The sequence below is a fragment of the Phytophthora parasitica genome (assembly GCF_000247585.1).
Source record: "Phytophthora parasitica INRA-310 unplaced genomic scaffold supercont2.8, whole genome shotgun sequence".
In the NCBI taxonomy this organism is placed as follows: domain Eukaryota; phylum Oomycota; class Peronosporomycetes; order Peronosporales; family Peronosporaceae; genus Phytophthora; species Phytophthora nicotianae.
In genome coordinates, this window is record NW_008648994.1 from 650314 (window position 1) to 677697 (window position 27384).

Below are 27384 nucleotides of genomic sequence, written 5' to 3' on the forward strand. Positions count from 1 at the left end.
CCAACGTTCTGGGCCCTTGACAGACAATGTACGTGGATCGATCAAGTAACGTTGCCCTGCTCAAGACAATCGACATTTCGTCAGCTCCTGGTCGTGAAATTTGGGGCGATGTTGGAGGCCAAGCGCTGCCAGAAGTCACAATTGCAGCTTTCAAGCAGGTGGACGAGCTCAGTCAGACAGAATTGGGCACTCATCTCTTCAGACTGGGAGAAGACAACGCTATGCATGGAGTCTTTAGTGAGCTCCCATGGATACTCGAGCTTACGGCAGATTTGGGTAAGTTTGGGACCCATTTCGACCATACCATCATCTAGTTTTGTTACCACCTAAAACTTCGCTCATCATGTGACCACTGTAAATTGCCACGATATTCAAACTCTTACTTCGATATCTTTAGATGTATGTCATTTTTGAAGTGATCTTCATTTCTCCAAGCAGCCGAACGTGTAATCCGATACCACTGGATGCAGCCTCAGGTTGAGCAGCTGTATGAGAAGCTGTATGGACGCTCACTCGAGGAGCGGATCCGCACTGACATGGACGCCAACTACAGGGACCTCCTGGTAATTGAGAATAGCGAATGAATCTTGGTAGTGAAGTGAGTGTTGGAATGTAAATCCGAAAGTGAGATTGATTTAGTTTGTTCGGAGTTAGCAACTCCTTCTCTCCTACACACGCATTGCTCTTCCTACCTTCACAACAGAGCACTTGAAAAAGTATGCAAATCATACATGTCCTGTCAATTTGTAACGGGAACGCGATTTGTAACGGGAACGCTGATTGTAACGGGAACGTTTTCACCATCCAGCTTCAACTTCTTGTCCAATCACAGTTCAGGATATCGAATGATTTGCCAATCAGATTGCAGCATTCGTGTACCTTCAGTACTTGACCACCTAAGCCACATGCCTGGCACGCGCAGCACGCGCACGACGTGCGTCTTGTAGCAAGGTCCAAGTCAGGCAGACGACGAAGTGCAATCTCAACACCCCCACTCAATTCGACGTCTAGAGCTTGGGACCGATGTTGCTCCGCATCATCAAGTAGCGCAGCGTCTTTGACGAGAGGCCTTTGGTCATGAAGTCTGCGAGCTGGTTCTTGGTTTCCTTGTATTCCAGCTCGACTTCGCCGCTCACAACCTTCTCACGAATGAAGTGGTAGCGAATGTCGATGTACTTGGTTCGAGCTTGATAACCCACGTTCTTCGCCAACGACATGGCGCCTTGGTTGTCCTCGTAGATCGTCGTAGCCCCCACTTGCTCTTCACCAATGTCCTTGAGTAGTAGCCGCATCCACAACACTTCCTTGATGCAGTCACTGAGAGCCATGTACTCGGCCTCAGTCGAGCTTAGAGCGACAGTCTTCTGAAACGTAGAACGCCAAACCACAGGTGCGCCACACAGTATGAGCATGGTCCCGCTAACCGAACGTCTATCGTCGCGGTTGCCAGCCCAATCTGCATCCGAGTAGGCGGCGAGCTCTGTTCCTTGCGAACCGTCATACACGATGCCCACATCCTTGGTCTTCAACAGATAGCGAACCACCTTGATTCCAGCATCCCAGTGCTTCTCACCAGGTTTTTCCAGGAAGCGACTCAACTTGGCCATGGCAACCGAGATGTCAGGTCGCGTTCCGCACGCCAGGTACATGAGGCTTCCGACGAGCGACCGGTAAGGCTTCAACTTCATCTTGGCCTTGTCGCCTTCGGTCTGTGGCTCGTCAGCCTTGGTAAGGTGCAGGCTTGGGTCCAGTGGCATCAGGATTGGCTTCGCGTTTTCTTGACCAAACTTCTTGATGATCGACTCAGTGTAGGCTCGCTGGCAGATGCCCAACGTTCTGCTCTCCATGTCGTAGTCGATCTCGATGCCAAGAATGAAGCGTGCTCGTCCGAGGTCCTTGATCCGGAACTTCTCAGCAATACCAGTCTTCACCGACGCGATGATGGTCTTGTCCCGTGATGCAATCAGCATGTCATCCACGTAAAGACACACGTTACACTCGTCCTCTCCTTCACCTCTTGTGTAGATGCACGGGTCAGCGTCAGCAGCCTTAAACCCCATGCTCTTGAGATGGTTGTCGATCATCTCGTTCCAAACACGAGACGCCTGCTTGAGTCCGTACAGACTTTGCAGTAGTATGCAGACGACGTCATCTTCAACTAGAGTCTCTGTCAGTGCCAGTAGCTCCCGAAGACCTTCTGGCAACTCCATGTAGATCTCTTCTTCGAGTTTGCCATACAGGAACGCTGTATCCACGTCGCACTGCTCGATCTCGAATCCTTCAGCACAACACTTGGCCAGTACTGCTCGGATCGAATTCAGGTAAGCCACGGGCGCGTACGTCTCTTCATAGTCAATGCCCTGTCGTTGTGAATACCCCTTGGCTACGAGACGAGCCTTGTGTCGAATCACTTGTCCCTTCTCGTTGCGCTTCAACGCGAACACCCAGCGGCAGCCAATCGGGCGCTGGTGCGTTGACCTTCGCACCAACTTCCAGGTTGTCTGTTAGCGACTTGAGTTCACCAGCAATCGCTTTCTTCCAGTTGTCTTGGTCCGCACTTGTAGTCGCCTCTGCGTACGTCTTCGGGACCTCCTCTGTGGCAGCCATCAGCTATCCACTTTCAACAATGTTACCACTTGGTCTCGGTCGCTCTTGAGTCATCTTCTGACGCTTTGTCCCAGTCGACGATGGAGCATCGATGACTTGCTTCTTTCTTGTGATTGCCTCTTCAGGATCCGCTGTCTCGTCAATGTGTCGAACACGCGAACGAGTAATCATAGGATGTGTCAAATCATATGGCACCAACGCAGTATCCAAGCTTTCGTCACGTTGAAGTGGGATCACGTCAGCAACTTCAACGGGGGTGGGGACGACTTGCGTGGACTCACTCAACGACAATTGCTCCATGGTTGGTGCTAATGCGTCTGTGTCCTCGTCGGCATCAACATGAGTCATGATACGGGTAGGGTCGGCCGTCTCGATGAACTTCACAGTGCGTACGATTTGCACCTTCCCAGTTGACAAATCCAGTACGCGATACCCATTGACTCCATCCTCGTATCCCAGGAACCGACATTTGAATGCCTTTGCATCCAGCTTGCGACGCTTCTCGTTGGGGGTGTGAGCGTATCCCAGTGAACCGAACACCTTGACGTTCTTGAGTTGTGGCTTGGAATGACTTACAATCTCGTAGGTCGTCTTCACATTGACCAAGTTGGGGATCCGATTGATGATCCAGGCCGCAGTATTAACTGCTTCAGCCCACCATTTCCTGTCAACACTCTCATGATAGAGCATGCAGCGAGCCATCTCCACGATGCTCCGGTTCATTCGCTCAGCCAGTCCATTCTGCTGAGGTGTGTACGGCACCGTCTTCTCGTGTTTGATGCCGCTGCGGTTGAGGTAGGCCTTGAACTCCCGGCCCGTGTATTCACCGCCATTGTCCGAGCGCAGTCGCTTGATCGTCTTGCCTGTTGTTCTCAATTCCGGCCTTGTACTTCTTGAACTTCGACAGTACTTCCGATTTGGCCTTCATGAAGTAGACCGTAACGTGGCGTGAGTAGTCGTCAATGAATGTGACGACGTACGTACTGCCACCCGGTGTCTTGGTTTGCTTCGGACCCATTACGTCCGTATGCACCAGGTCAAGTACACCAGCACTCTTGACGAGCTTCTCCGGATGTCTCGGGTAGTCGTCAGCTTTCATCTTGCCCATGCAGCAGCCTGCGCACACATCTTCCCCGTAGACTTCTCCCATGATGCGAGGCACTCCTTCTGCCATGGTCAGTAGTTTCTCGTAGCGCTTGTACGGAATGTAGCCGAGTCGGGCGTGTACAACAGCCCATGGCTCCTTACGAGAGGTCGTCTCCACTGTCTTCAACTTGTAGATGTTTCCACAGCGCTCGGCCTTCATGCCGGTAGCACCACCAAAGCTAAAGACACACTTGTGCTTGCTGAACTGCGCAGTGACGTCCTTCTCGGCCAGCTTCGACACCGAGATGAGGCTTCCTTCAACTTCAGGGATGTACAGTACATCCGACAGCGTGACAGACGTCCCATCCATCAGCTTCATACCGACGGTGCCCTTCGCAACTGCGTCGATCTTCGTGCCATCCGCGATCGTGATACGGACTGGCGTCTTCAGCTTCTGCATGGACACGAACTTGTCCCGGACGCTGGTCATGTGCGAACTTGCACCTGAGTCGACGAGCCATTCACTCTTGGTCATCGCACCCGTTGCCATGAACGAGAAGTCAGACGCTCCCTCTTGCGCTGCTTGTCCTCGTTCCTCGTCGGCTTTCTTCTTACGGCACTCGAACTCTCGGTGCCCTTGCTTCTTGCAGTAGAAGCACTTGCCATTAAAATGACGCTTGCCGTTGAAGTCCTTCTTCTTCTTCGTCGCGAACGCCTTCTCTTCAGCCGATGACGATTCATCCGAGGCTTGAACACCAGAGAGTGCTTGGATCGCGTAGGCCAACGTCACGTTGGGCGTGTTTTCTAGGACAGTACTGATCTTCTTGTACTCGTCCGTCAAACTGCCAAGGAGCAACACGAGCTGGCGAGTCTCGTCCAGAGTCTCACCGATCGTCTCCATCTGGAGAACGATCTCCTTGAACGATCGACGTGGGAAGCGAACTTGGTACCGGGCTCCATCTTGAAGTTGTTCAACTTCTTGGTGACGGGAAGCCGGTTCTTGAGCGTCTTCTTGTTGAAATGCTCCTCGAGCATTGTCTACGCTTCAGCGGCAGTTAGTGCTCCACGGGCGTAGACTTGGTACGTGAGACTCACGTCTCCAGCGATAACACCAAGTGCCTTCAGATCGTTGGTCTTCCATTCCGCCGTGGAGCGATCACTCACATGGTCAAACTCAGGCTTGATGATCTCCGGGAGCAGACCCTTGCGAGCGAGCTTCATCCGCATGTTAAACTCCCAGTAGAAGTAGTTGTCCTCCACGAGCTTGTCGATGTTGTCGGCGTAGCTTGGGCTCATAACCAATTGAGAATAGCGAATGAAGCTTGGTAGTGAAGTGAGTGTTGGAATGTAAATCCGAAAGTGAGATTGATTTAGTTTGTTCGGAGTTAGCAACTCCTTCTCTCCTACACACGCATTGCTCTTCCTACCTTCACAACAGAGCACTTGAAAAAGTATGCAAATCATACATGTCCTGTCAATTTGTAACGGGAACGCGATTTGTAACGGGAACGCTGATTGTAACGGGAACGTTTTCACCATCCAGCTTCAACTTCTTGTCCAATCACAGTTCAGGATATCGAATGATTTGCCAATCAGATTGCAGCATTCGTGTACCTTCAGTACTTGACCACCTAAGCCACATGCCTGGCACGCGCAGCACGCGCACGACGTGCGTCTTGTAGCAAGGTCCAAGTCAGGCAGACGACGAAGTGCAATCTCAAAACTGGTCACATTACTGCATATCCCCTACGAGAGCAGCAGCAATAGCGACAGCAACAGTAGTAGCGGGAAGGAGCCTGATAATGCTACATAGGAACCAGGACGATTGTTTTTCACCCCCACGCCTGTGATGCGCGTTGTTCCGGGCTTCATACTCCGACTCAGACGCGATAGCAGGTTGCAAAATTAATTTGTTTAAAAAACGAGTTGTGCCTTTGCATGGCAACATCAGCCCACGCCACCAAGCTGACACCCAAGCGCGTTCCTAAGTGAAATCAATAGCGGCAATTGATTTCCAAGGACGTTAATAACATTTAATAGTGTTCTTCTCCTCCATTGTTAGTTGAAGCGACCACTGTGCCAAAATAGTGGTACTGGTCAAATCAGTCCACAGACTCCGCATTTTTTAAACAGGAATTTTAAGAATATTATAATAAAGCTATCCCAATATGTCCTCCGCTAAGCCTAGGCACCTGACATTTGTAGTTGCAAGTTTTAAAGTGAAACCTCCGCCGTCACCAATGCAGCTCGAACCGCGGTTGTGTAAATTATCTCAGGATCTGTTCGAGGAACTACTTCACCCAGATAGTCTCTAAATTCTTGCCTTTCCATTTCATGACGACGGCGGAGATGCTGGGTTCTTAACGCTTGAGCAGCTTCAAGGTGCTGTACCTAGTTATCAATATCCTCAATAGAAGCATTTGCATTTGTTAGGCGATGCACCAGGGTTCTCATGGCAGCTCGGTGAGAACTACGAAGGCGCTCTTTCTCTCTACGCTGTCTGCGCCGACATCCACGCATCTGATCACGTACTACGCGTCGACGACGTGCATCTTGATCTTATACCAACTGCCTCGCCAGTTGTCGCCCTCGATTTGCGCACGCTGCCATATTATCGAAGATGTGATGCAAATTTTGAGAGTTAATTGTGAATGTAATGTACTCAAAAGACTTACTTTCACGAGATCCCGTGCCTGGGTTGCGCGTCATACCACGTGCATCATACCGCATTCGAAATGACCGAAGCCTATTGCGCAGAGCATTCTCCACGCTGTGCAGGAAGTTCATGTCTGGAAACCAACCAGTAATGCAATACTGTAACACCAAATTGAACTGGTCAAGAGGGTAGTTTTTGCCTATAATGCGTTCTGATGAAAATCTGCACGCTCGAAAATCGAAACACTTATAAATCCAGCTTTTCCAACGACATGATCACGGAAATTCTCCATACGCTCAGTGGGAATTGCAAAATAGGCGAACGTAGAACTGGGGTGTAGATTACGGTGGTCGTCACAGGTGATAGCTCAAAGAGGTATACACCGGATAGAGCGTGCTGAAGTGGCCTCTAAACATTATGGTTATTTTAACAAATCTCTCTAAGAGATTATAATCAAATCTAGTAGGCCCTCTTCAAGCCGTTATGACTAGTTTTGATTATAGTAACTCCAATGGCTGGTTTACAGCTACTAGTGGCTTCTTAAGTCTAATGAAAGCTCACTTCGTCTTTTGACGACAAGATCAAACTACTCTTCTTCTTCTTCTTCTAGCTCTTCTCTATTGACTCAACTCGCAATAGAGCGAAAGCGGGGTCTGGATCCGCAAATCTTGCATTGGGAGTCCTGTGCACGATTGGAATATCGAGGAACTGTCGGACAATTGCTCACAAGCTGCCATTGTCTGCCGAAAATTCGCAAAGTGATAAAAACAGCGATACTCACCCGTTATGCAGATACATCAACTGGGTGGGTGAGGTGGGGTGATCTATTATGTCGTCTATCATACCGTTCTGTCCTTTACGGTATAGTCGGGCGTATTGCATTGACCACCCGACTTTGAAGGTTGTATGGCTTCCAGCCATATTTTATTACTCAACGACAACGAACTTGCCGTTGGATGGCATTCAGACGAAAAAAAAACCAATAAAATTTTAATGGGTTTTTTTCGTCTGAATGCCATGGTTTATTTGGGTTATTCGGAACCAACTCAAAAAAGTCAAATATTGGGTCGTAATAATATAGGCTTGGTTGGCATTCTACTTAGTTCCAAAACTTCGTCGTGACGCATGCTGATTGGCTGGGATGCCATTCAGACGAAAAAAAGCCATTAAATTTTTAATGGTTTTTTTCGTCTGAATGCCATCCCAGCCAATCAGATGCGCTCTCGAAATATTTTTTCAATCTCTGAAATCTCTATTTCAGTACGTGACAGTACGATGCAGACGGCTCTCTTTACACGTGATGCAGATGCATCGACCGTCCACAATTGGACAGCTCAATGCTTTCGTATGATACACTTCTCCCTTGTGATAATGACAGAACTCGCGGTCACAAAGGCAGCAGTAGTGCAGGATACGGCGGTCCAGAGTGGCAGTGAACGGCACCTTCTTCTTGTATCGAGGGTCATGACAGACATGGCATTGATTGCGAAGAGCTCGCTTTTCGGCTGGAAGTTGTCGAGGGCGCAGCTTGCCCTTGAGTTCCGGTACTGGCACCATGTACGTGGATCGACTGGAATTTGTCACTAGACCGAACTGGTTTGTAGCTTGCACGACGAACTTGTACGTCTCTCCATGATGAAGTTTGTCCACGATCACAGTAGTGGGCAGCGGTACAGTGAGCAGCTTTATCCACTTGACTTCTTCTGTTTTGGTGCGTGTCCAACGCACTGTGTAGCATACAATAGGAACCCCGTTGTCTACCGGTTTCTCCCACGACACACGAGCTGCAGCGCTCTCCACGGTTGTCTTGCTATGCTCGACTTCCACCGTCACACGGGTAGGCATATTTGGTGGCAATCGACGTAGCAGTCGGAGTAGCGAGTCAGCGTCACCGTAGATAATTCCTCGAATGGGTAGCATTACTACTAAGAGGATAACGATCGCGTCGTCCAGCCACCAGAAGTAAATTTTGAGCAGACCCCATACACTGAGTCTATGATCAAAGTCATCAGAGTCGTCCTCTTCGGTGTCTTCAATCTCCAAGTTCCGCTTGTTTCTCTGGGAAGACGAGCGTGAGGACCGCGACTTTCCCGAGCTAGGCAACAGAGACGGAGACAGCTCTGCATTTGACGAAGCGGACGATGCTTCTTCACAACGCACGAATACATGGGGGCTACGTCCATACGAATTCCAGGTCGTGAGGCGATAAACCACATGCTGATCCGACTCCACGACGTCCAAAAACTCCGTGTCGGCTCCTGTATACACCGGCACCCACGTGGATTCACCAGGACTGCGACGTTGCAGTTGATACCGTTGGGGCGTATTCTCTGCGGGTACCCAAGCGATCTGAAGCAGCACTTTATCTTGCGAAGTCGAGCGTTCTGCTGTACAAACACTCGATGCAACAGCTTCCGGTTTGCGTCCCATACCAAGATATTTCATCTGTAAAAACATAGCCAATTGATGACGATGTAGTTCGCTATGAACGCCAATCTCTTGCAATCTCGCTCCATCGTTGGCCATTAGCAACGGGAACGTGTATCCAGAGATCGAATTGGCTCGAAACACTTCACGGTACTGTGGTAACTGCACTGCATAGGCCACCCAGTCAGCCACCTCGGCCACAGTCATCTCGGCACCCACACTTTCCCAGCGTTCGTCCAGTTCCTTCCACGAGATGACGGCGTCGTGGTCACGATCGAGTTTCTTGAGTGCAGCGTCCACGTCCTGGTCAGTTTTGGCTCTAGTTTTAAGCTCCGATAGATCCAATCCGCCGCTATCGTCTGTGTCTAGTAAATGGTGCAGTTTGTCCTTGATTTGCTGGATCTCGCGGCGTCCCACGTGTCCATCGTGGTCAAAGTCCGCCAGCAAGCTCTCTGCAGTTCCCGTCGCAAGCACAAACGTAAGCACTTAAGAGCAGAGAGGGCGGGCATAAAGGCTTTTAGTAGGAAGCCAAAAGCCAACTAAAGTTGATAAAACGTTTCAACGTTAGTTACTCCACGTACCAACTTCGGGTTCTTGATGCGTTTTATTGCGCTTACTGGGCTTCTTGCGTGTCTGCTCAGCATCGCCGGCTCCTGTCATGGTCACTGTCATCTCCATGTTGCTGTCTGTGTTATTTTAGAACGTTAAAACGTTTAAACACAATAATAACAAGAGAATAGTACCTTTCTTACGTGGCGTGATGACGTCCTTCGCGGCCACTTCTGCTGCGCATAATTGAAGAACCAGCACCGCGGCAGCGGCCACAGCTAGCAGCGACGTCCACCGATGCCCAGTGCTTCCAGATGAGCGGGCGATGGTACGTACGTGGCGGCGGGGGTCGCGCAATGGCGGCCGCATCCTCATGATGGAATAACACGAATGATGTTTAAAAAAAATTGTCAATGGGAAAAAGGTTAAACAAAACTGGGGTGAATGTTAAAATTTGTATTGAACTGAATTCACAGCTGGAAGGTTAAAATTTACTTGGATTTGATTGGATATAAATACCTGCAAAACTTTAAGTTCACTTTGCTGTTGCTGTCAATATGCAACAGCTAAGTGAACTTAAAGTTTTTGGTATTTTAACACCATCTCGCGCAACCAGACTGTCAGCCCGGAGCTGAGAGAATCACACGGGTTTCGTGGTATGTTGACAAAAGAGTGCTCACCTTTGGGCTAGAGTGAGGGTGTATTTATGACCCTTAACCCGAAAACATGTATCGCCTACGAGGCGTTGCGGGCTACAGCCTGTAGGTGACTAATGTACAAGTTGAGCATGTTCTGGTAGCGATAGATGAGGGCTGTGTAGCGTTTGTTAGCCTTGAGTTTCTCCACCTTTTGAATAGTGACTCCCATGCCTTTCAAACGATTGAAATTCTCCCGCATCAGCGCTATGTTCTGCTTCTGAGTTGGGTCCAGTATTTTTAGTGCTGCATCGTCAAGCCACCCGTCGATTTTCCCGTCTTTCGCTTGATTGAAGAGCGTTTCGATGTTTTTTTCATCGAACTCTATCTTTTCCTTCACCAGGAGGTCGTCGAGTTTTTGGGGCGTGATCGGCTTCGCATTTCTGAAAGGGTTAATCATCCTCTCCTCGTCGCCCTCCTTGTCCAAATCGTCCATGTCGTAGCTTCTTAGAAATCGCTTGTTCATGCCACTCGTTTTGAAAATACTGGTCGTCGCAGAGAACTTCGTTTGGCTTATGGAAGCCGAGACTGCATTGTTAGTGGCAAGTATTAAACTCGCAGCAACCACGCACACGAAGTTAACACGCATAACCAATTGGGAAGTTAAGAGAACCGACAAGGAGCCCTTGGGGAGTGAGTGGGTGTGGCAGCCGTAGCAAATTTGAGAATGAAAGGCATGGTAACGGTAATGTAATAGGGTATTGTCAGCAGTGGGTTTAGTGCATCATCTTCGTCGTACTTGTGAGATAGGGGATAGTGTAATAAAAACTTGCAATTGAAGTACTGTACCTAAGTATCCTGTACCTCTATCGCAAAATTTAGAGTATTGTTGGCTTGTCAACAACTGTTGCGTTATGGTATGCTTGGTGTCATCCGCTTTACGTTATGTCTGGCATCATTTGGTGCTGTGTAACACACCACAAGCTGGTGCTTACTTTACGCTATATCCCACTCGAGAATATCTCTGCAGGAGAAGTCTGACCGTATCTCTGCAACGCGCAAAGTGTTTACTTCCGTTGACTCGAATGTATTGTCCATCCGATGTCAAGCAAGAATCACTAACGGAGTCATTGGGCTTTTTCATGCTTCGAGTGTTGTCTGCTTGAGCTCAAACATTGAGATTCATTGCAAAATAGATGGGAAAAAAATGATTGGAACCCAAAAAATGAACAGTGTACACTGTCAGATCTCATTTCATACTCACAAGCTAACCAGTTTACTAAAAAGGCTCGTTCAAGAAGCCGAGAGCACTTACACGCCAATGTACTTAAAGAAAATAAGCCCAGAGGACATAAGAAACATGCCACCCAGCGTGCCAGCAGATACGAGGTGCATCCTGCCGTTTGCGTACATGTACGCGGTCGGGACAATCTCCTTCATGCAGATACCGCAGAGCATACCAGCACACAGGCCGTAGAGTACGCCCTGCGTCTCATTGTCAGCATCCATGCCCAGCGACACGAACGCGATGAGGCCACCGATGTGTTGTGCGACGGCCGACAAGAAACACCAGAGCAAACCGCGACAAATGCTACCCGTCGCAAAATAGATCGGGGTAGCGACGGCAATGCCCTCCGCGATATTGTGCAGAGCCACACCGATCGCCAGCGACAGACCGATCCACGCATGCTCAGAGGATGCCACGAACGTGGCGATGCCCTCCGGGATGTTGTGAACTCCCACAGCGATGGCACTGAGGATGCCCATGCGTTGCAGCTTCTCCTTGGCTGCCTCGTCCATCTTGATAAACACGTCGCTGCCTTGATTCTGGACTAGCTCCACGGGTGGCTTGACTTCGTACGTGCCTTCTTCAAAGGACATGCGCTCGGGTTGCATCCGGGCTGTGCCGTTCATGTTCTGGCCCGGCGTGAGCTTCTGTACGATGAAGTCGATGATATAGCTAATGAGGATACCGCCACCGAAACACCCAGTGGCCGCCAGCCACGCGTTGCCCTGAGCGTCGTCATCTTCACTCGAATCGTGCTCACTTTCGTTAAGGGTGAAGGCGTCGTTGAACTCCTTATACGCATTCGCGAACAGCACCACGAGTGCCTGGAAGAGAGTGATACCGGCGGAAATACTGAGTAGTACTGCCATGAACATTGGACTGGCGAGCTGCAGTAGTTTGTTACTGAAGATCACGCAACCGCCAAGAACTGTGGCTAATGCGGCTAGTGCATTGAGCCCGAAGGTCGGGGTGAGATCAAGAGAGCTCTCTTCTTCGATGGCCATGTCTGCGATGAACGAGCTGTCGGCGATTTGGTGCGAATTGAAGAGTGAACAGCCAGGGCCGACGAGTCTTCCGGCCACTTCGGCTGCAGTTCAGATAGCGTCGATTGTTTTTGGTGCGCCAGGACAGCCCGACTTTATCGGATACTGGACGCAGGTGCACTCAAACAAGATTGAGTTCTCGCGAACCAGCGAGAAAATAGGATTACTTATGAAAAAGAGAGCGTTGGCACTTGCCTCACACTTCGAACTTAGGCGTCGCGCGGAGAAATTTGACGACCTCAGTTGTGAATGGGGTCAAATTGACAGGCAATAGCGCCCGCAATATAGCGATGGTATATGGCAGAATCACCGCTGCAATATCATTCGGCCCGGTGTTATGGCACGACGTGAGTCGATGAACAGATATCTGCGCCCCTCAAAGGTGTTTTGTAGCTCCGAGGGGACATACTGGAGATTCGTGAAGGAATTTGGAGCGTGAAGAAGACTAAGTGTGTGACGCCTCTACTCTGCTCACCCAGACGCAGGGGGTAGCCCATCAAAAAGGCGGCTATCGCTTTATTCCGAAGGAGCCTTTGTCAGTCACTGACTCAGTGGTGCATCAACTCCGATCTCCTGGTGATGTTCAACATCATGTTGGACTCCACGTTGGGGGCTGTTAAGGTGGAGAACACAGTGGGATATGTGGGAAGAAGGGGACAGCATACGACCACACGAATAAGTCTCCGGTGTTGCTTCCCCGCTGCATGAGGCAAGCAAGCGGCTTGACTACAGTAGAGAATGAAGTTTGTTTTATTGAATACTTGCCCTTGGCACTGCCAGCAGAGTACTGAATGCAAAAGAATCAAACAAACTATCGTCGGTCGGTCGAAAGCATTGCTGTTGTCCCGATGCCGACTTCAACCTCGAAAATTGACCACCATGCCCTATTAACCTTACCTTCTGAAAACCTCAGTCAAATCAACATGCGCGCTAATCCATCGTAACTGAATGTAAATCGTTAGCTCCCCGAGTAACGCCCTCAATCTAGGAAGCTATCGATCGTCTTTCTGTAGCTGCGAGTCTGCCACAATTTCGCTAGGCGTGATAAATATTGTGGCGACGCGCAGGAGATGTTGAGTCAGCGTTAGGTGTTTTACTCTTATGCAATCAACCCCGTCAGAAGTTTAAGTAAAATTTCGTCTCAGGATTCCTCTACTATATGTTCTAGATAGTTCGCGTTCAACCAATTTTCCAGGTGGCTTAATCATTTTAACTCGAGAAATACTCTGAAGCGCTTGCAAAAGAACGGCGTAATCACGTATACATGGTATGCAGGTAGAGCACTATTTCAAACACACCCGTTGAAGCGAGAGCGAACGATATCCCCTTGTAATTATTGTTGATTTTGTATTCGGGAAAGCGCGATTGTAACAAACCTGCGATGTGAACATGAATAAATTTTCACAGCCGTCAATTGCTAGTCCCGTCCGAGACTCCGGTCGATTAGCATACAGCTACGTAACCACATTAAAATGACCGTGAGCTGCTGCTGAGACCATTGCTTGTGCGCTGCATACCCCTGAGCAGTTCAAATATAGCCATTCCAGGACGCCAAGGTGATAATTTTCTACAGCTGAATCTGTAAATCTAAAACATGAGAATAAAATGCACCCCTTTAGACGATGAAGCCATTGTACCATTTCCAAATGCTCACTATTCGTGGCGCTATTCATATGAACGGTTGAGTGTGCTACGTTGTCATTTGCATACACCCACTTGAGCAATATGCCATATCATCACCGCGAAGCCACTGCAATCCCTACCATATATTCTCCTACGTTCTGTTCCTTCAGGAGCACGCTGCGTTGATAAATCTAAAGTTTTCAAGAATTTCAGATCTCGAGGATCCGTTCTTGATCATCTTAACAACGATCTTGGCTTTATACTCGTAAATGTCGCCCCAAAAGTGCTCAACAACCAACGTAGCGAGTCCAGTTGACCTTCTTCGATAGCATTCGTTGTGGCGAATCCGAATCCATAAGTCCATCCAAGTTGGAAAAGGTACTCCAGTACCCGTGTTCAGCAGCAGCATAGACGAAATCCGTAGGATAATCTCGCTTAATTATTCCGTAGGCTAGAATCCCGAGTGAGTGCTCTGCGAACCATTGCAGGATGGAACGGTCTCTACGAGCACATACATTTTCCATTGCAGAACCCCACAAGTTTTTTCAGATCTCATGGTGTTCCAGTAGAGGAGAATGGAGTAAAACAATCTGTTGAAGAAACTCCCAAGAACCTTAAGTAGCAACTGTTGGGAGCGATGAGGCAGCAAGCTAAACATCACGTGCTAAATATCATTCACCCAACAAGAACTCGAGAACCTTGAGATGCGAACTACCCTTAGCATAGTCAAGCACACAATCACCCCCGGAGACTAGCAATTGGGCCAGCTCCATGTTGCCAATTTCCAATGCGTAGTGATGATCTGAGATCCTATCCACATCTCCAGGTACTGACGTATTTGCCCGATCTTGACGGCTTTTTGCACAATGTTATGCCCCCACACAATGTTGCTTCTATTTTTTTGAAAATTCTATTATATTGTGCAATTCGTATGGTTCCGTTGAATGTGGCCACCACCTTGACTCATATTTTTGTGTTTCACAGATATTGTAGCACTAGTAAATTTCCTTGCTGCAATTTGTTAGAGAGATGTACAACACGAGAAATGCTCAAACAACCACTTCTCAATGGGCAACTCGTCTCGGGAAGGAGCAACTCCTGCCGACCTGATAAACTGCCAACAATGGTAGTGCGGGTAGGAGCTAAGGAAATTCGTGAGAGGGCCAAGTATTTGTTCTGTAGGCAGCAGAATACACGCTCACGCTCCAAATCCAGTCAAGAAACGTAGTTGATCCAAAGCGATACGCCTCGCTAACTAGCAAAGAAGGTGCCGGTCCGAGAAAGCGGAAAATTATGTGTTTATTTTCCTCCAGAGCCAAGACATCTGCGTTACAATGCAGAGATAACTTCACACTCAGCATCACTTAATCTCAACGAGACAGAGAGCAAGAAGTGACCCGATATTTTTCTCTCGATACCATTTGATTGATATTTACGACTACGACAGAGAATTACACCAATTTGTTTGGTTTTTTTTTTTGTTGCCACAGATTTGATGCTAAAGATTAACGAAGCCAAAACATAACATTCTTTAGTTATAAATTCTATATCAGATTTGGGTATACTGAAACCAGTTATAGAGGCATCCCGCAAGATGAACTTACCTAAATTCTGAGTTTATAAAAGCACAAATACTTTTGAATACAGCGCCACTATTATCGCATTTACCCATACAGCGAAATAATTAATAAGGATTCAGCGATAAAAATAAGCAGCACATGTATTGATATCATCAGCTAGTCGTAGTGGGCTAGTTCTCGTCCAACCAATTCGATACATGTTCAGAATCGCTAATCGAGCAAACCAATATATGTTCTCGAAGCCTTTTCCGAAACTTCGGCGTAAACACGTATCTGTGGTGGACATGAAGATAGAGTATAGCTTCAAAAAACATTGACGAGATGGCCCAGATCACTGGGTAGCCTTTTATATTGCTGCTCCCGATTTGATAATCGGGAAAGCGTGACTGCAACCAATACACGATGTCGATATGGCCTATTTCCAATGCTTTGTCCATTGCCACCGCCGTCTGAGATTCTGGGCAATTCTCATATAACCACTTAACAATATCGAAGTGGCCACGCTCTGCTGCCCGCTGCATTGCTTTCGTATTGCTCTCTCTTAATCGATTCGAGTGCAACCATTGCAAGACGTCGAGATGGTTATTTTCTGCCGCTAAAACCATTGCCATTCCGGTGCATATTTCGGGATTATTGGTATGGAGATACTTTAGCACGTCCAGATGCCCATGCTGTGCAGCAACTTCCAAGGAATCAGTGGAGACCTCTTGTCTGAAATTGGCTTGGGCCCACGTTAGTATCTCCAATTTGCCACATCTCGCAGCCCAGTATACTGCATTATCTTTGCGATACCAATCGATGTCGGGTTCATCGCTTGGTCTACGATTTGTTTCTTTCGCGCGATTCAAAATTGACGGATCCAAACTGTGCAAAAACTGAAGCATTTCCAAACCCCTATCACTGATCAACCGAGATACTAACCAACCTGGAGTTTCGTATCCTCCAGGCCAAAAATGTCCAAGTAGCCATTCCACAGAATTGAATTTATCTTTCTGTATAGCTTTCATCATAGCAACGTCGTATCCATCAGTCCATCCCTGCTTGTAAAGATACTGCATCACATAAACGTGATCATGTTCGGCAGCAATTTGGAGGAAACAAGGATCTTCTTGTTGTATCTTTGCGTATGCTTTGCTCCCAAGCGGGTGCTCTACAAACCACTGAAAGATGGGAAGATCCCCACGAGCGCATGCTTGTTTTAGCGCAACACCCCAATAGGATTCCCATAGTTTATGACGCTTCGGTAGAGGAGAATGAAGTTGACAAATCCGTTGAATAAACTGCAGAGAACCTTGAGCAGCAGCCCTCGGAAGTGCCGACGCCGCGAGTTCACTGTTGCATGTTAAATATCCAGCATTCAGTAATAATTGAAGAACTTCCACGTGTGAATTTCCCGTGGCGTAGTCTAGCACGCCCCGATTTTTTTGGAACCAACAACTGTGCCAGCTCCATGTCGCCAATTTCCAATGAACACCGAAGAGCTGAGATCCGATCAGCATCTCCAAGATGCTTCAGGCACTGACTTATTTGACCATTCTCGACAGCTTTTTGTATCACTTCATATCCCCACTCAATTTCTTTTCCATTATTTGAAAACTTTACTGAGCATTTCCCCTGTTGTCGTTCGCTTTGACTCACATCTCTGTGTTCCCATAGATATTGTAACACAATGAGATGTCCTTTGGCTTTTGCGATGGCAGCAACTTTGATAGACGCTGTGCAATCCGAAAAATGTTCAAACAACCACTTCACAACGGTCAAGTTGCCTTCGGAAGCTGCAACTCTTAGCGACTTAGCGAACTGCCAGCGATGATAATGCAGATCTGAGCGAAGGAAGTTTGTAAGCGACCAGTTGTTGGTCCTGTCAGCAGCAGATCTGGGACTCAGACTCCAAATCCAGTCGAGAAAGTCAATTGAACCAACGTAACATGCCACATCAAATGACATACAACTATGAGGACCGAGAAAGCTGGAGATAACTTGAGTACTCTGTTCCAGTCCCCACACCGCTGGACTCCGACGCAGTGTGATGTTCACAATTAGCATTCGGCTAGCTAGACAAGAAGAAGAACGACAAACAACGAGACTCCTGCTTAGTAGCACGAGAGAGCTGCTAATCCCCCGACTAGTAAACTATGAATAAAATGTGATTGATACTTCCAACTTTGATGGGAACAAACATACCATATCATGACACCAAGCAGATTTGGAGGGGAATAGCCTTGTAAGATTAACAAATCTGACGAGGTAGAATCATCCCTGTCTTACACGATGGGAATAAACTCGTGGTTTTATATATTCATTTTGGAGCAAAATGCTGTTAAAATCCCAGTTACAACCATGTAAAGAAATGTGAAGCAGTGAGGTTGGCATGATTGTTGTCTTCAGCTACGTCCAAGGGCCGTAGTGACGACGATACCAGCTTACCAGTGCTTTTTCTGGCAGCGCTTGACGTTCTGGCCGTTGTCGTCCCAGCGGCATTCGTAGCTCGAGTCTGCGCAGCACGTGCTGCCAGTCCAGTTTTGGCCGTCACATTGGGACTCGTTCGTGATCGTGCACGAACCACCGTTATTCCCGCCGTTGCCCGGGTTAGTGCTCGAGCCCTTTTTCTTCTGGCAGCGATCCACATTCTGACCATTGTCGTCCCGGCGGCATTCGTAGTTGGGATCAGCACAGCAAGTGCTGCCCGTCCAGTTCTGCCCGTTGCATTGGGACTCGTTGGTGATGGTGCACCAGTTCTTATCGTGGATACGCAGGTGAACAGAAGCCTGCCCAGCAGCGCCGGCGACTGAGAGCGTGGCGACAACGGTGGCGGCGAAAGCGATGATTTTCATCTTGAGTTGAGTGCGATCTTGAAAGCTGGCCGAGACTTGAGGCTTGCTGGGAAGATTGTGAAGTGAGCTCTTGTGTTCCGCCGGCAAAGAACTGCGAGCTGATTTCTACGCCAGCCAGCAACCCATGCCTGAGTTCTTGCGATCTCAGGTGAATGGACACATTGGATCTTTAAGAACAAAAGAGGAAGCCTTAGCCATTTGCGGTGTTTAGAATCCTAGACTGGTATTATAGCCTTTTCTAAGGTTCCAATCTCCAAAGAGTTTGGAAGCGAATGTAGTTTTAGTGCATCGTAAAATAGCGCTGGGTGGATACAGACTCTGCTCTACCAGGATTAAATACAGAGGATGCTTCCGCGAATTGGGTCGGGATCCTCCTTCCAGATTTCAAACGCATCAGATGATATTCATGTTGAAGCGTCCATGGAGCTACTCTCCGTGAATGGCCTCACTTACAGCTAAGCTAAGTCAATGGATATGAAGTGGTGTGCAGCAGCGGAAGCCTGCTGCGTCAAGATCAAATGCCTCGTCAGCCTCTTGCCGCGTTATACTTACGCACGGCGCTGGCGACGGTGGTGGTGGTGGCGCTTCTTGTTTTTCGTGCAGCGGTAGTCCGATCCCAAGGGCTGGCAGCTCTCACCACTGGTGCAGTAAGGGTACCACCACACGTTGGTTCCGTCATCCTGGCCACAGAGCTCTCCCGGGGGTAGAATCTCGGGCTTGCACTGTGCGTAATGCTTCGAGTGGTAGACGCAGTAGCTCGTCGGGTTCGAGCAGCCCACATAATCACTAGTGCAGTCACCCCAGTCGTCCACGTAGCTCGTGTACTCAACGTCGTCAACGTAGCTGTAGTCGTCCGTGTAGCTGTAGTCATCGTCGTCAACGTAGCTGTCCTCCGAGTCCGTGTAGCCACCATCACCGATCTTCTGGCATCGCTTGACGTCCTGGCCGTCATCCGACTGGCGGCACTCGTAGTTCGGGTCGGCACAGCACGTGCTGCCCGTCCAGTTCTGTCCGTCACACTGGGACTCGTTAGTGATGGTGCACGATTCGTCCTTCGTGGCACTCTTCTTGTGGTGCTTCTTGTTGGTGCAGCGGAAGTCCGTGCCCAAAGGTGCGCACTTCTGGTTGCTCGGGCACTTGTCGTACTTCCACACGTTCGTGCCGTCGTTCTGGCCGCAGAGTTCACCGGTCGGTAGAGTGGCGGGCTTGCACTGCGAGTAGTAGTTGGAGTGCTTGACGCAGACACTGCCCGGGGTCTTACACGCCAGCCCGCCAGTGCAGGCACCCCAGTCGGCAACACCACTGCCGGTGCCGGGATTGCCGGTGCCCGGGTTAGTGCTCGAGCCCTTTTTCTTCTGGCAGCGATCCACATTCTGACCATAGTCGTCCCGGCGGCATTCGTAGTTGGGATCAGCACAGCAAGTGCTGCCCGTCCAGTTCTGCCCGTTGCATTGGGACTCGTTGGTGATGGTGCACGAGCCCTTGTCGTGGACTCGCAGGTGGATGGAGGCTTGGTCGGCGGCTTCCACGGCGGAGAATGCAGCGATTGCAGCGGTAAGCGCGAAGATCTTCATCTTGGCTGGTTGGAGGTTTGGAGAGGCTTTGTACTTGAACTCGAAGGAGCAAATTGCAGAGTGAGCAGTAGATCGCGAGGCTCAAGTCGAGATCTTGAAAAGTCGTGGAACTCCAGTCTCCATGGGTTCACATATCTTTTGGACACCGGTTCCGCCGTTGGATTTCCAGTGGGTACAGCAGTGGAAATGAGTTGGGTGTTGGATGCAGTGGCGTGTGCTATTGACGATACGCTTGTTGATTTCCAAGGAGTGTTGTTAACCAGTGGCCACATTTGAGTGTCCGAGCCATTTTTGGATTACAAAATCTAGACGTCATTCGGTTTTTGTATTAGCGTTTATGTTAATTTAGTAGTTGTGTGGCCGTGCGACTATGATTTCTTTTCCCGAGTACGAATCTCATTGTCTACGGCTGTGGCCGCATTAGACATATTACTGCAGACCGAGCTTGCATACCCTTTTTGACGGATAAGCTCTCAGAATTGCGGCCGTAAAGGGCAGCAGAGCGAAATTGCTCCTTTTGTATCAATGCTGACATCAACACGATTTGAATATTGAGGGTCTATGTTGCAATATAAACTCAGCGCGTTACCAAGCTGGCGGTATTGCCGCAGGCTGCCTCCAATCGACGACAATACTTGATAAAAAAAAAAACTTTCCTTGTCGTGAAGCTTTATCTTACAGTTAGTGTCAGCCAACATGAATTTCTCTGAAATTCTATGGATTTTAGAGTGATTCTGACCCAAAACTACTTGAACTTCTTATACGCAGAGCCCAAACTAATATTGTCAGCACAGAACTTAGGTATAGTTACTTGAGAGCTTGATATGCCTGTTATATAAGATCTAGGCTGTATTGTCGTACTAAAAAACAGTGGGCGTACTCTCCTGAACCTACATAACGCGTCATTTCAGCTTATTTCAGATATGATACCCATACTTTACTCAAGTAGACTCGCGATGTATATCTGATATCCTTTGCACAAGTAATGCCACTATGGTGAATGTTGCTTGTGGCGGCCAACCGTAACATCACGGTAAATTACGACTAGCCGAAGTAATTTTAATCCGTGTGAGTTGTGCCCGAACAAACTTCAGCTGATACCAGCGCGCGGATGACGCGGCTGCGGTGTAGGCGCATCAGATGCCTACCACCAGTAGTGTGCGTACTGCTAGAACAAGGCGTCCGAATATCAGGAAGCGTATTGTGTAGCAACCATCCTGCACAAAGACAACACTTATGTATAGGTAATCCAGATCTTCTCCGTGTAAAACAACAACAACGGCTTTGTCAAACAGCCTGAGAAAGAAGGATATAGAACCATGAACAATTATTAATTGAACATTTTTTTACTATGGTGATGGAGCTACAAAAGTCGTATATTTACGCAAAACGTAAAACATAGAAAATACTTCCTAAGGGTAAAACTAGGGCTTTCAATGTCAAATATGAGGCCTTATCACCTGGGTTTCTACCGGAGTTCAGCGATGTTGATTGGAGACTTGGTACGTTTACACATTCTGGATCAGATAAAGGGTCTCTGATCAACGTTGCTGAGGAGACCCTATAGTTCGTATCAACTTTCTGCTTCAGCTTAACGATGCTGAAACTTGCAGATGGTAGAACAAGCTGTTGGATGCAATGGTGGGTGATTTCTAAATCCCAAATAAACTTTGCAGCGACCTCAAGGCGGCATTGGAACCTGCCCGCTGCCACGCTCTATTGTCTCTCACATACACCAATGCAATACCAGCATCAAGTGAAGATGAAGAACAAGACGTAGTCCAAAGGAAAACGCGTGATTGGCTACAGCGAATCGTACCATGCCCTCCATGTCTAGAAGGAGCTGAACGGTGTCACACTCTCGTGCCCCATTATTTTGTGGTTCCGACAGCGATGACCGGTGGCTCAAAGTGTCGTGGGGCTACAGACTCGGCGGTGGGGTGAGTGAGATGCATAATGCAAACGGGTGGGAACCACTAGCTGCCAGCCTCTTTCGATACGAGATTGAGAAGCTCCACTTTACACAGATGTGTAGCCTCGTCAAGATCGGTGGGATAATATCCTTGTGCTCACTTTATTCCGCTACTACGAGGTCAATGGCCATTCTAACGTTCCATACGCCTTTGCGGGCCCTACAGGAGACGAGAGATGACCTAAAGCCACTCGGGGAGTAGCGGTGGGGAACACTGTCAACCGTATTCGTTGCAGCAGTTGTTACACAACACAAGTGTTTTTATCCGTGGAAAAGTTGATACAAATGGATTTCTGTTTCTGTATTGCTGAGCGTGACTGGGCGAAGAAGTGTTGCTGTCATTGACGACATATTGACAAGAATTTGGCGATTGCCTCGGTGCGAACGACGTTTGTCGTACCGGCATATTCTGCGTGGCCAGAGGAGGCGTGGAGGTGAATATTCGACGAGCTCTCAACGATAGGGAATATTCTGTGCTCAAGCTGGCCGCAACGCTGAGTGGATTGTTCTAACGCAAGCTACTGCTACTCACTTTGCGTTCCACCATCACTTGTTCACTCTTCGACTCCTACAATCTATTGAAACCGGAGACTAAATGGAGTTTCCTTTGCTACTACGCGTAAAGCTAGCACGTTCACCCAAGTTTGAACCCCTCCCGCACGTCCTCCAGATCGTCAACGATCTACTCCTACCGAGAACACTAGACGGTGCTATCTACAACGATCTCCATAGACTGGCCAAAGACTACGAAGCTGTTCTTCCGTGTACTGTTGGAGCTATGGACGGCGCTGCTGCCAAAGGGCGACTCGATATTCTCCAAAGACTGCAAAATACTCGAAGTGAAGGCTGCTCATCCGCCGCATTCGTCGGTGCGGCAGCTCACGCTCATCTGGAGGTGCTGTGGTGGCTCAATGAGTTCTATGCCAGATTGGCCCGGCCACAAGACATGGTCAGAGCCGCCGCTGAAAACGGTCACGTTCGCGTGGTAGAACTTCTGTGGAGGCGGTTGAGCGAGGAAGAACTGGAGGCTGCGTTAAAAGTAGCGAGTGCTAACAACCATACCAAAGTGGCGAAGCTACTGCGTTCAAAGACGGCAATTAACCGAGCTCGACTCATATTTTAACGTCGTACTTCAGTACTGACAAGTCTACTTGACATGTTGTAGCCGATAAAAAAAATCTTTAGTGCAACATAATTGCTTCAAGTTTGGTCATGTGCAACATAATTATTCGAAAGTTGCTGGAGCAACTTCCACAAATCCCAAACCAATGTCGTCGCCACCTCCGCCTCCTCCTCGCGCTTCCACATGTCATCGATCTCATCTCTTCCTTCCTGATACCATTGACAGCGCCGTCTACAACGAGCTGCACCGCGTGCTCCGTGTCTACCAACACTCTCGTCCACACACACAACCAACGCTATGGACGGCGCCGCAGCTCTCGGAAAGTTGGACCTCCTCAAACGATTACATTCCAACATACCAGAGGACTGCTCCAATGCTGCCTTCGTCAATGCAGCGGCCAACCGCCACCTTAATGTACTCGAGTGGCTCTATGAATTCTACCTGCAGAGGGCTAACCCAGCCGAGGAAATTATTAGAGCTGCTGAATGTGGTTATATGGACATCGTAAGGTTCTTGAACCGAAAGTAAGGAGGGAGGAGGTAGAATCTGCTCCTGAGGCTGTTGCTGCTGCGCATGGACATATTACAGTTCTGGAGCAGCTTTCGCACCGACCGTACTGTATGAGGAAAGCTCTGTTGGCAGCAGCAGAGAATGATCAGACACGAGTTCTGCAGTATATGCTGGATCGAGGGTTTCACGATAAGTATTGGATATAAACCCAGCTGTAATTAAGGCTGCGGAGGGAGGACATTGTGACGGTGCAATCTATTGATTGACATTAGTGGTGACTTCACCATTGGCGATGCATTGATAACCGCGGCGGTGGATGGATGGCATGGTGTTGCACAGTTATTACTGGAGCGAGAGGGAATAGACAAGCTAACGGTTGCATATGCTCCAGAAAAGGCTGCGTAGAACGATAAGTGTTCCTTGGTGGCTCAGCATTTCAATGCCATGGAGAGGGCCGTCGTGGGGAATGACGAAATTTGCGAACTGAAAACGTTCGGCCCGGAAGTATTGTCATCATTCGGTCATTAAATGGGGTTGTGGGACTCGGTCGTGTCCGTATTGCCCAGTTATTATTGTTAGCTACTGTAGTTCACTTGGCGATGCTAGCAACTCTCAATGCCACAGAAAAACAGCAAGAAGCTCATTGTACAATCCCCCACGCCTCGACTAAGTTAACTAAATCAACCAAGACCCCTCACGACCATGCTCTTGCAGTCTAATTACTCGACTTACAAGCACAATCTTCCTTGGGAAGACCAGCACGGGTATGTGCAGGTCGTGCGCGTAGGCCAGACCGCATACTTCTCCGGTCAATTCGCTCACGAAGGCGAAAAGCTCGTGGGTGAAGGCGACTTCGCTGCACAATGCGACGCAGTTTTTATGAATCTTGATAAGTCTCGCAGATGTTGGTGCTTCGCGCGATCAGGTCGTGCATTCAGAGGTGCTGGTGGTTGTTTTGGCCAAGAACCTGGAGATCGTGGGGTCCAAACACAAACAATTCTTCGGGTCCCATCGGCCAGCAAACACTGTGTGGGGTCGTTACGAAGCTCTCCATCCCGCACATGCTGGTGGAGATCAAGTTCACGGTGCGTCTTGATCTGCCGAAGGACCACACGGCCATCACAAACGGCATGTCCTCGGAAGTCGAGGCCGGCTACGCCCAGATTGTGAAGTGCGGATCGACGGTGGAGGTATCAGGCCAGTTCGACCACAATGATGAAGGCAAAATGAGAGGTGGTGGCGACTTCGACGCGCAGTGTGAGCAAGCGTTTAAGAACATTGACAAGCGCCTGGCTGAGATTGGGGCTACACGCAATCAGATTGTCCACACGGAAGTGCTGATCGCCAACATCCGCAACAACTTCGAGAAGCTCAACGCCGCGCACAAGAAGTTCTTTGGCTCGTACCGTCCAGCAAGCGCATGTTGGGGCGTGGTGGCACTGGGTATGCCAGGCGCTCAGGTGGAGATCAAGTTCACGGTCCGCCCGAATTTGTCGAAGGCCCCCAAGACGTATCCGCACGGTCTACCATGGGAAGATGCACATAACTACAGCCAGGTGGTCGTCACCAACGAGACGGCGTGGATTTTTGGTCAATTCGCCCAGGACGATGAAGGGAATGCTATTGGCGAAAGTGACTTCGAGAAGCAGTGCAAGGCAGCGTTCGCCAATCTGGATATGTGTCTAGCGGCGATCGGAGCCACACGCAGTCAAATTGTGCACGCCGGTGCTATGGTTGTCGGTCTGAGTGACAATGCCACAAAGCTGAGTGCTGCGCACAAAAAAATACTTTGGTGCGTGCCCACCGGCCAACACGACCTGGGGCGTCACAGTTCTCGGCTTGCTCTTCATGATGGTGGAGATCTGTGCCATTGCCTCTCGACGCGCCAAAGAAGCCTTAGGACAGGCTGACCAGGATGACACGATTAGGAAAAAAGAGTTAACGACGACGGGATTTATAATCGACGATGTCTCTTTTCCAATGAACAAGTATCCAGATGAAGTTGGAAGTTACTTGAGCCGAGCACGCTTAGCTCACAGCTGTCAAACCACATCCACTTCTCCAGCCGATATACCGAAGTTGATATTATCACGATTGCATCTGTCGCGAAGGCGTTCAGCGACACCTACTTGGCCTCGTACTACTGCTATTTCGAAAGCACACGGGATTCCAGTCGAGTCCGAACTTGAGTGTTCGAGCAAGATCTCCAACATTTCCACCAGATTCAGTACTGCTGCTCTCCCCAAAGCATCTTGAACCGAAACGGAATTACTTTTCGTAATAAGAACTCGTAGCATCTCAATGTCGTCATTATCCACTGCTCATGCTAAGGCATCACCCGTGCTCAACGTCTTACATTTAGTGGTAACCAGTGTAGCCATGTTGGTGTTTTGACTCCACGCTGCTGTTTGAATGGCATGTGTGATACTTTCATTGAAGAAGGGGTTCTGTAGTTGCAGATATCAAGCATGAACGCCAGGACTTTTTCTGTGGCATTGAGAGTTGCTAGCATCGCCAAGTGAACTACAGTAGCTAACAATAATAACTGGGCAATACGGACACGACCGAGTCCCACAACCCCATTTAATGACCGAATGATGACAATACTTCCGGGCCGAACGTTTTCAGTTCGCAAACTTCGTCATTCCCCACGACGGCCCTCTCCATGGCATTGAAATGCTGAGCCACCAAGGAACACTTATCGTTCTACGCAGCCTTTTCTGGAGCATATGCAACCGTTAGCTTGTCTATTCCCTCTCGCTCCAGTAATAACTGTGCAACACCATGCCATCCATCCACCGCCGCGGTTATCAATGCATCGCCAATGGTGAAGTCACCACTAATGTCAATCAACAGATTGCACCGTCACAATGTCCTCCCTCCGCAGCCTTAATTACAGCTGGGTTTATATCCAATACTTATCGTGAAACCCTCGATCCAGCATATACTGCAGAACTCGTGTCTGATCATTCTCTGCTACTGCCAACAGAGCTTTCCTCATACAGTACGGTCGGTGCGAAAGCTGCTCCAGAACTGTAATATGTCCATGCGCAGCAGCAACAGCCTCAGGAGCAGATTCTACCTCCTCCCTCCTTACTTTCGGTTCAAGAACCTTACGATGTCCATATAACCACATTCAGCAGCTCTAATAATTTCCTCGGCTGGGTTAGCCCTCTGCAGGTAGAATTCATAGAGCCACTCGAGTACATTAAGGTGGCGGTTGGCCGCTGCATTGACGAAGGCAGCATTGGAGCAGTCCTCTGGTATGTTGGAATGTAATCGTTTGAGGAGGTCCAACTTTCCGAGAGCTGCGGCGCCGTCCATAGCGTTGGTTGTGTGTGTGGACGAGAGTGTTGGTAGACACGGAGCACGCGGTGCAGCTCGTTGTAGACGGCGCTGTCAATGGTATCAGGAAGGAAGAGATGAGATCGATGACATGTGGAAGCGCGAGGAGGAGGCGGAGGTGGCGACGACATTGGTTTGGGATTTGTGGAAGTTGCTCCAGCAACTTTCGAATAATTATGTTGCACATGACCAAACTTGAAGCAATTATGTTGCACTAAAGATTTTTTTATCGGCTACAACATGTCAAGTAGACTTGTCAGTACTGAAGTACGACGTTAAAATATGAATCGAGCTCGGTTAATTGCCGTCTTTGAACGCAGTAGCTTCGCTACTTCGGTATGGTTGTTAGCACTCGCTACTTTTAACCCCCCAAACCCGAGGCCTCTGAGTTGCGCTCATTACCTGAAGCCCTATACACGATATATTTTATCTTTATGATGGGATTCAGTACTAAAACCAATATATTTGTTATCGTGTCTTTTTCAAAATCGGGACACCACCCTATCCCTAGCTCTCAAGCAAAGAGACTATC

General features: G+C 48.8%; 8 protein-coding genes across 11 annotated transcripts; 3 read left to right on the forward strand and 5 right to left on the reverse strand.

The window, feature by feature from the left end:
* Positions 1–26: 26 nt before the first annotated feature.
* PPTG_05829 (hypothetical protein) lies at positions 27–314 on the forward strand (the record flags this gene model as incomplete). The annotated part of the gene is made up of 1 exon (XM_008899558.1): positions 27–314. One exon carries the CDS (start codon positions 27–29, stop codon positions 312–314), a length of 288 nt encoding a protein of 95 aa, XP_008897806.1.
* Positions 315–7500: 7186 nt separating this feature from the next.
* PPTG_05830 (hypothetical protein) lies at positions 7501–9772 on the reverse strand. 4 transcript variants are annotated; one of them, XM_008899562.1, is made up of 3 exons: positions 9529–9772; positions 9394–9462; positions 7501–9315 (listed from the first exon to the last, which is right to left on the reverse strand). In XM_008899562.1, the coding sequence occupies exon 3, from the start codon at positions 8981–8983 to the stop codon at positions 7607–7609; it is 1377 nt and encodes a 458-aa protein (XP_008897810.1). In that variant the 5' UTR covers positions 8984–9315; positions 9394–9462; positions 9529–9772; the 3' UTR covers positions 7501–7606. The 4 variants fall into 4 exon arrangements, with proteins under 4 accessions (XP_008897810.1, XP_008897808.1, XP_008897807.1 ...); XM_008899560.1 differs by having other exon boundaries at positions 7501–9228; positions 9358–9462; XM_008899559.1 differs by having other exon boundaries at positions 7501–9261; positions 9358–9462.
* Positions 9773–9997: 225 nt separating this feature from the next.
* Positions 9998–10497, reverse strand: PPTG_05831 (hypothetical protein). The gene has a single exon (XM_008899563.1). It carries the CDS (start codon positions 10484–10486, stop codon positions 10061–10063), a length of 426 nt encoding a protein of 141 aa, XP_008897811.1. The 5' UTR covers positions 10487–10497; the 3' UTR covers positions 9998–10060.
* Positions 10498–11145: 648 nt separating this feature from the next.
* PPTG_05832 (hypothetical protein) lies at positions 11146–12451 on the reverse strand. Its single transcript, XM_008899564.1, has one exon. The coding sequence runs from the start codon at positions 12250–12252 to the stop codon at positions 11272–11274; it is 981 nt and encodes a 326-aa protein (XP_008897812.1). The 5' UTR covers positions 12253–12451; the 3' UTR covers positions 11146–11271.
* A 5189-nt stretch (positions 12452–17640) lies between these two features.
* On the reverse strand, positions 17641–18467 carry PPTG_05833 (hypothetical protein). Its single transcript, XM_008899565.1, has one exon. It carries the CDS (start codon positions 18326–18328, stop codon positions 17918–17920), a length of 411 nt encoding a protein of 136 aa, XP_008897813.1. The 5' UTR covers positions 18329–18467; the 3' UTR covers positions 17641–17917.
* A 168-nt stretch (positions 18468–18635) lies between these two features.
* PPTG_05834 (hypothetical protein) lies at positions 18636–19988 on the reverse strand. The gene has a single exon (XM_008899566.1). The coding sequence runs from the start codon at positions 19900–19902 to the stop codon at positions 18877–18879; it is 1026 nt and encodes a 341-aa protein (XP_008897814.1). The 5' UTR covers positions 19903–19988; the 3' UTR covers positions 18636–18876.
* A 2481-nt stretch (positions 19989–22469) lies between these two features.
* Positions 22470–23652, forward strand: PPTG_05835 (hypothetical protein; the record flags this gene model as incomplete). The annotated part of the gene is made up of 3 exons (XM_008899567.1): positions 22470–22859; positions 23223–23521; positions 23586–23652. 3 exons carry the CDS (start codon positions 22470–22472, stop codon positions 23650–23652), a joined length of 756 nt encoding a protein of 251 aa, XP_008897815.1.
* Positions 23653–24409: 757 nt separating this feature from the next.
* On the forward strand, positions 24410–25417 carry PPTG_05836 (hypothetical protein; the record flags this gene model as incomplete). Its single annotated transcript, XM_008899568.1, has 1 exon — positions 24410–25417. One exon carries the CDS (start codon positions 24410–24412, stop codon positions 25415–25417), a length of 1008 nt encoding a protein of 335 aa, XP_008897816.1.
* Positions 25418–27384: the final 1967 nt, after the last annotated feature.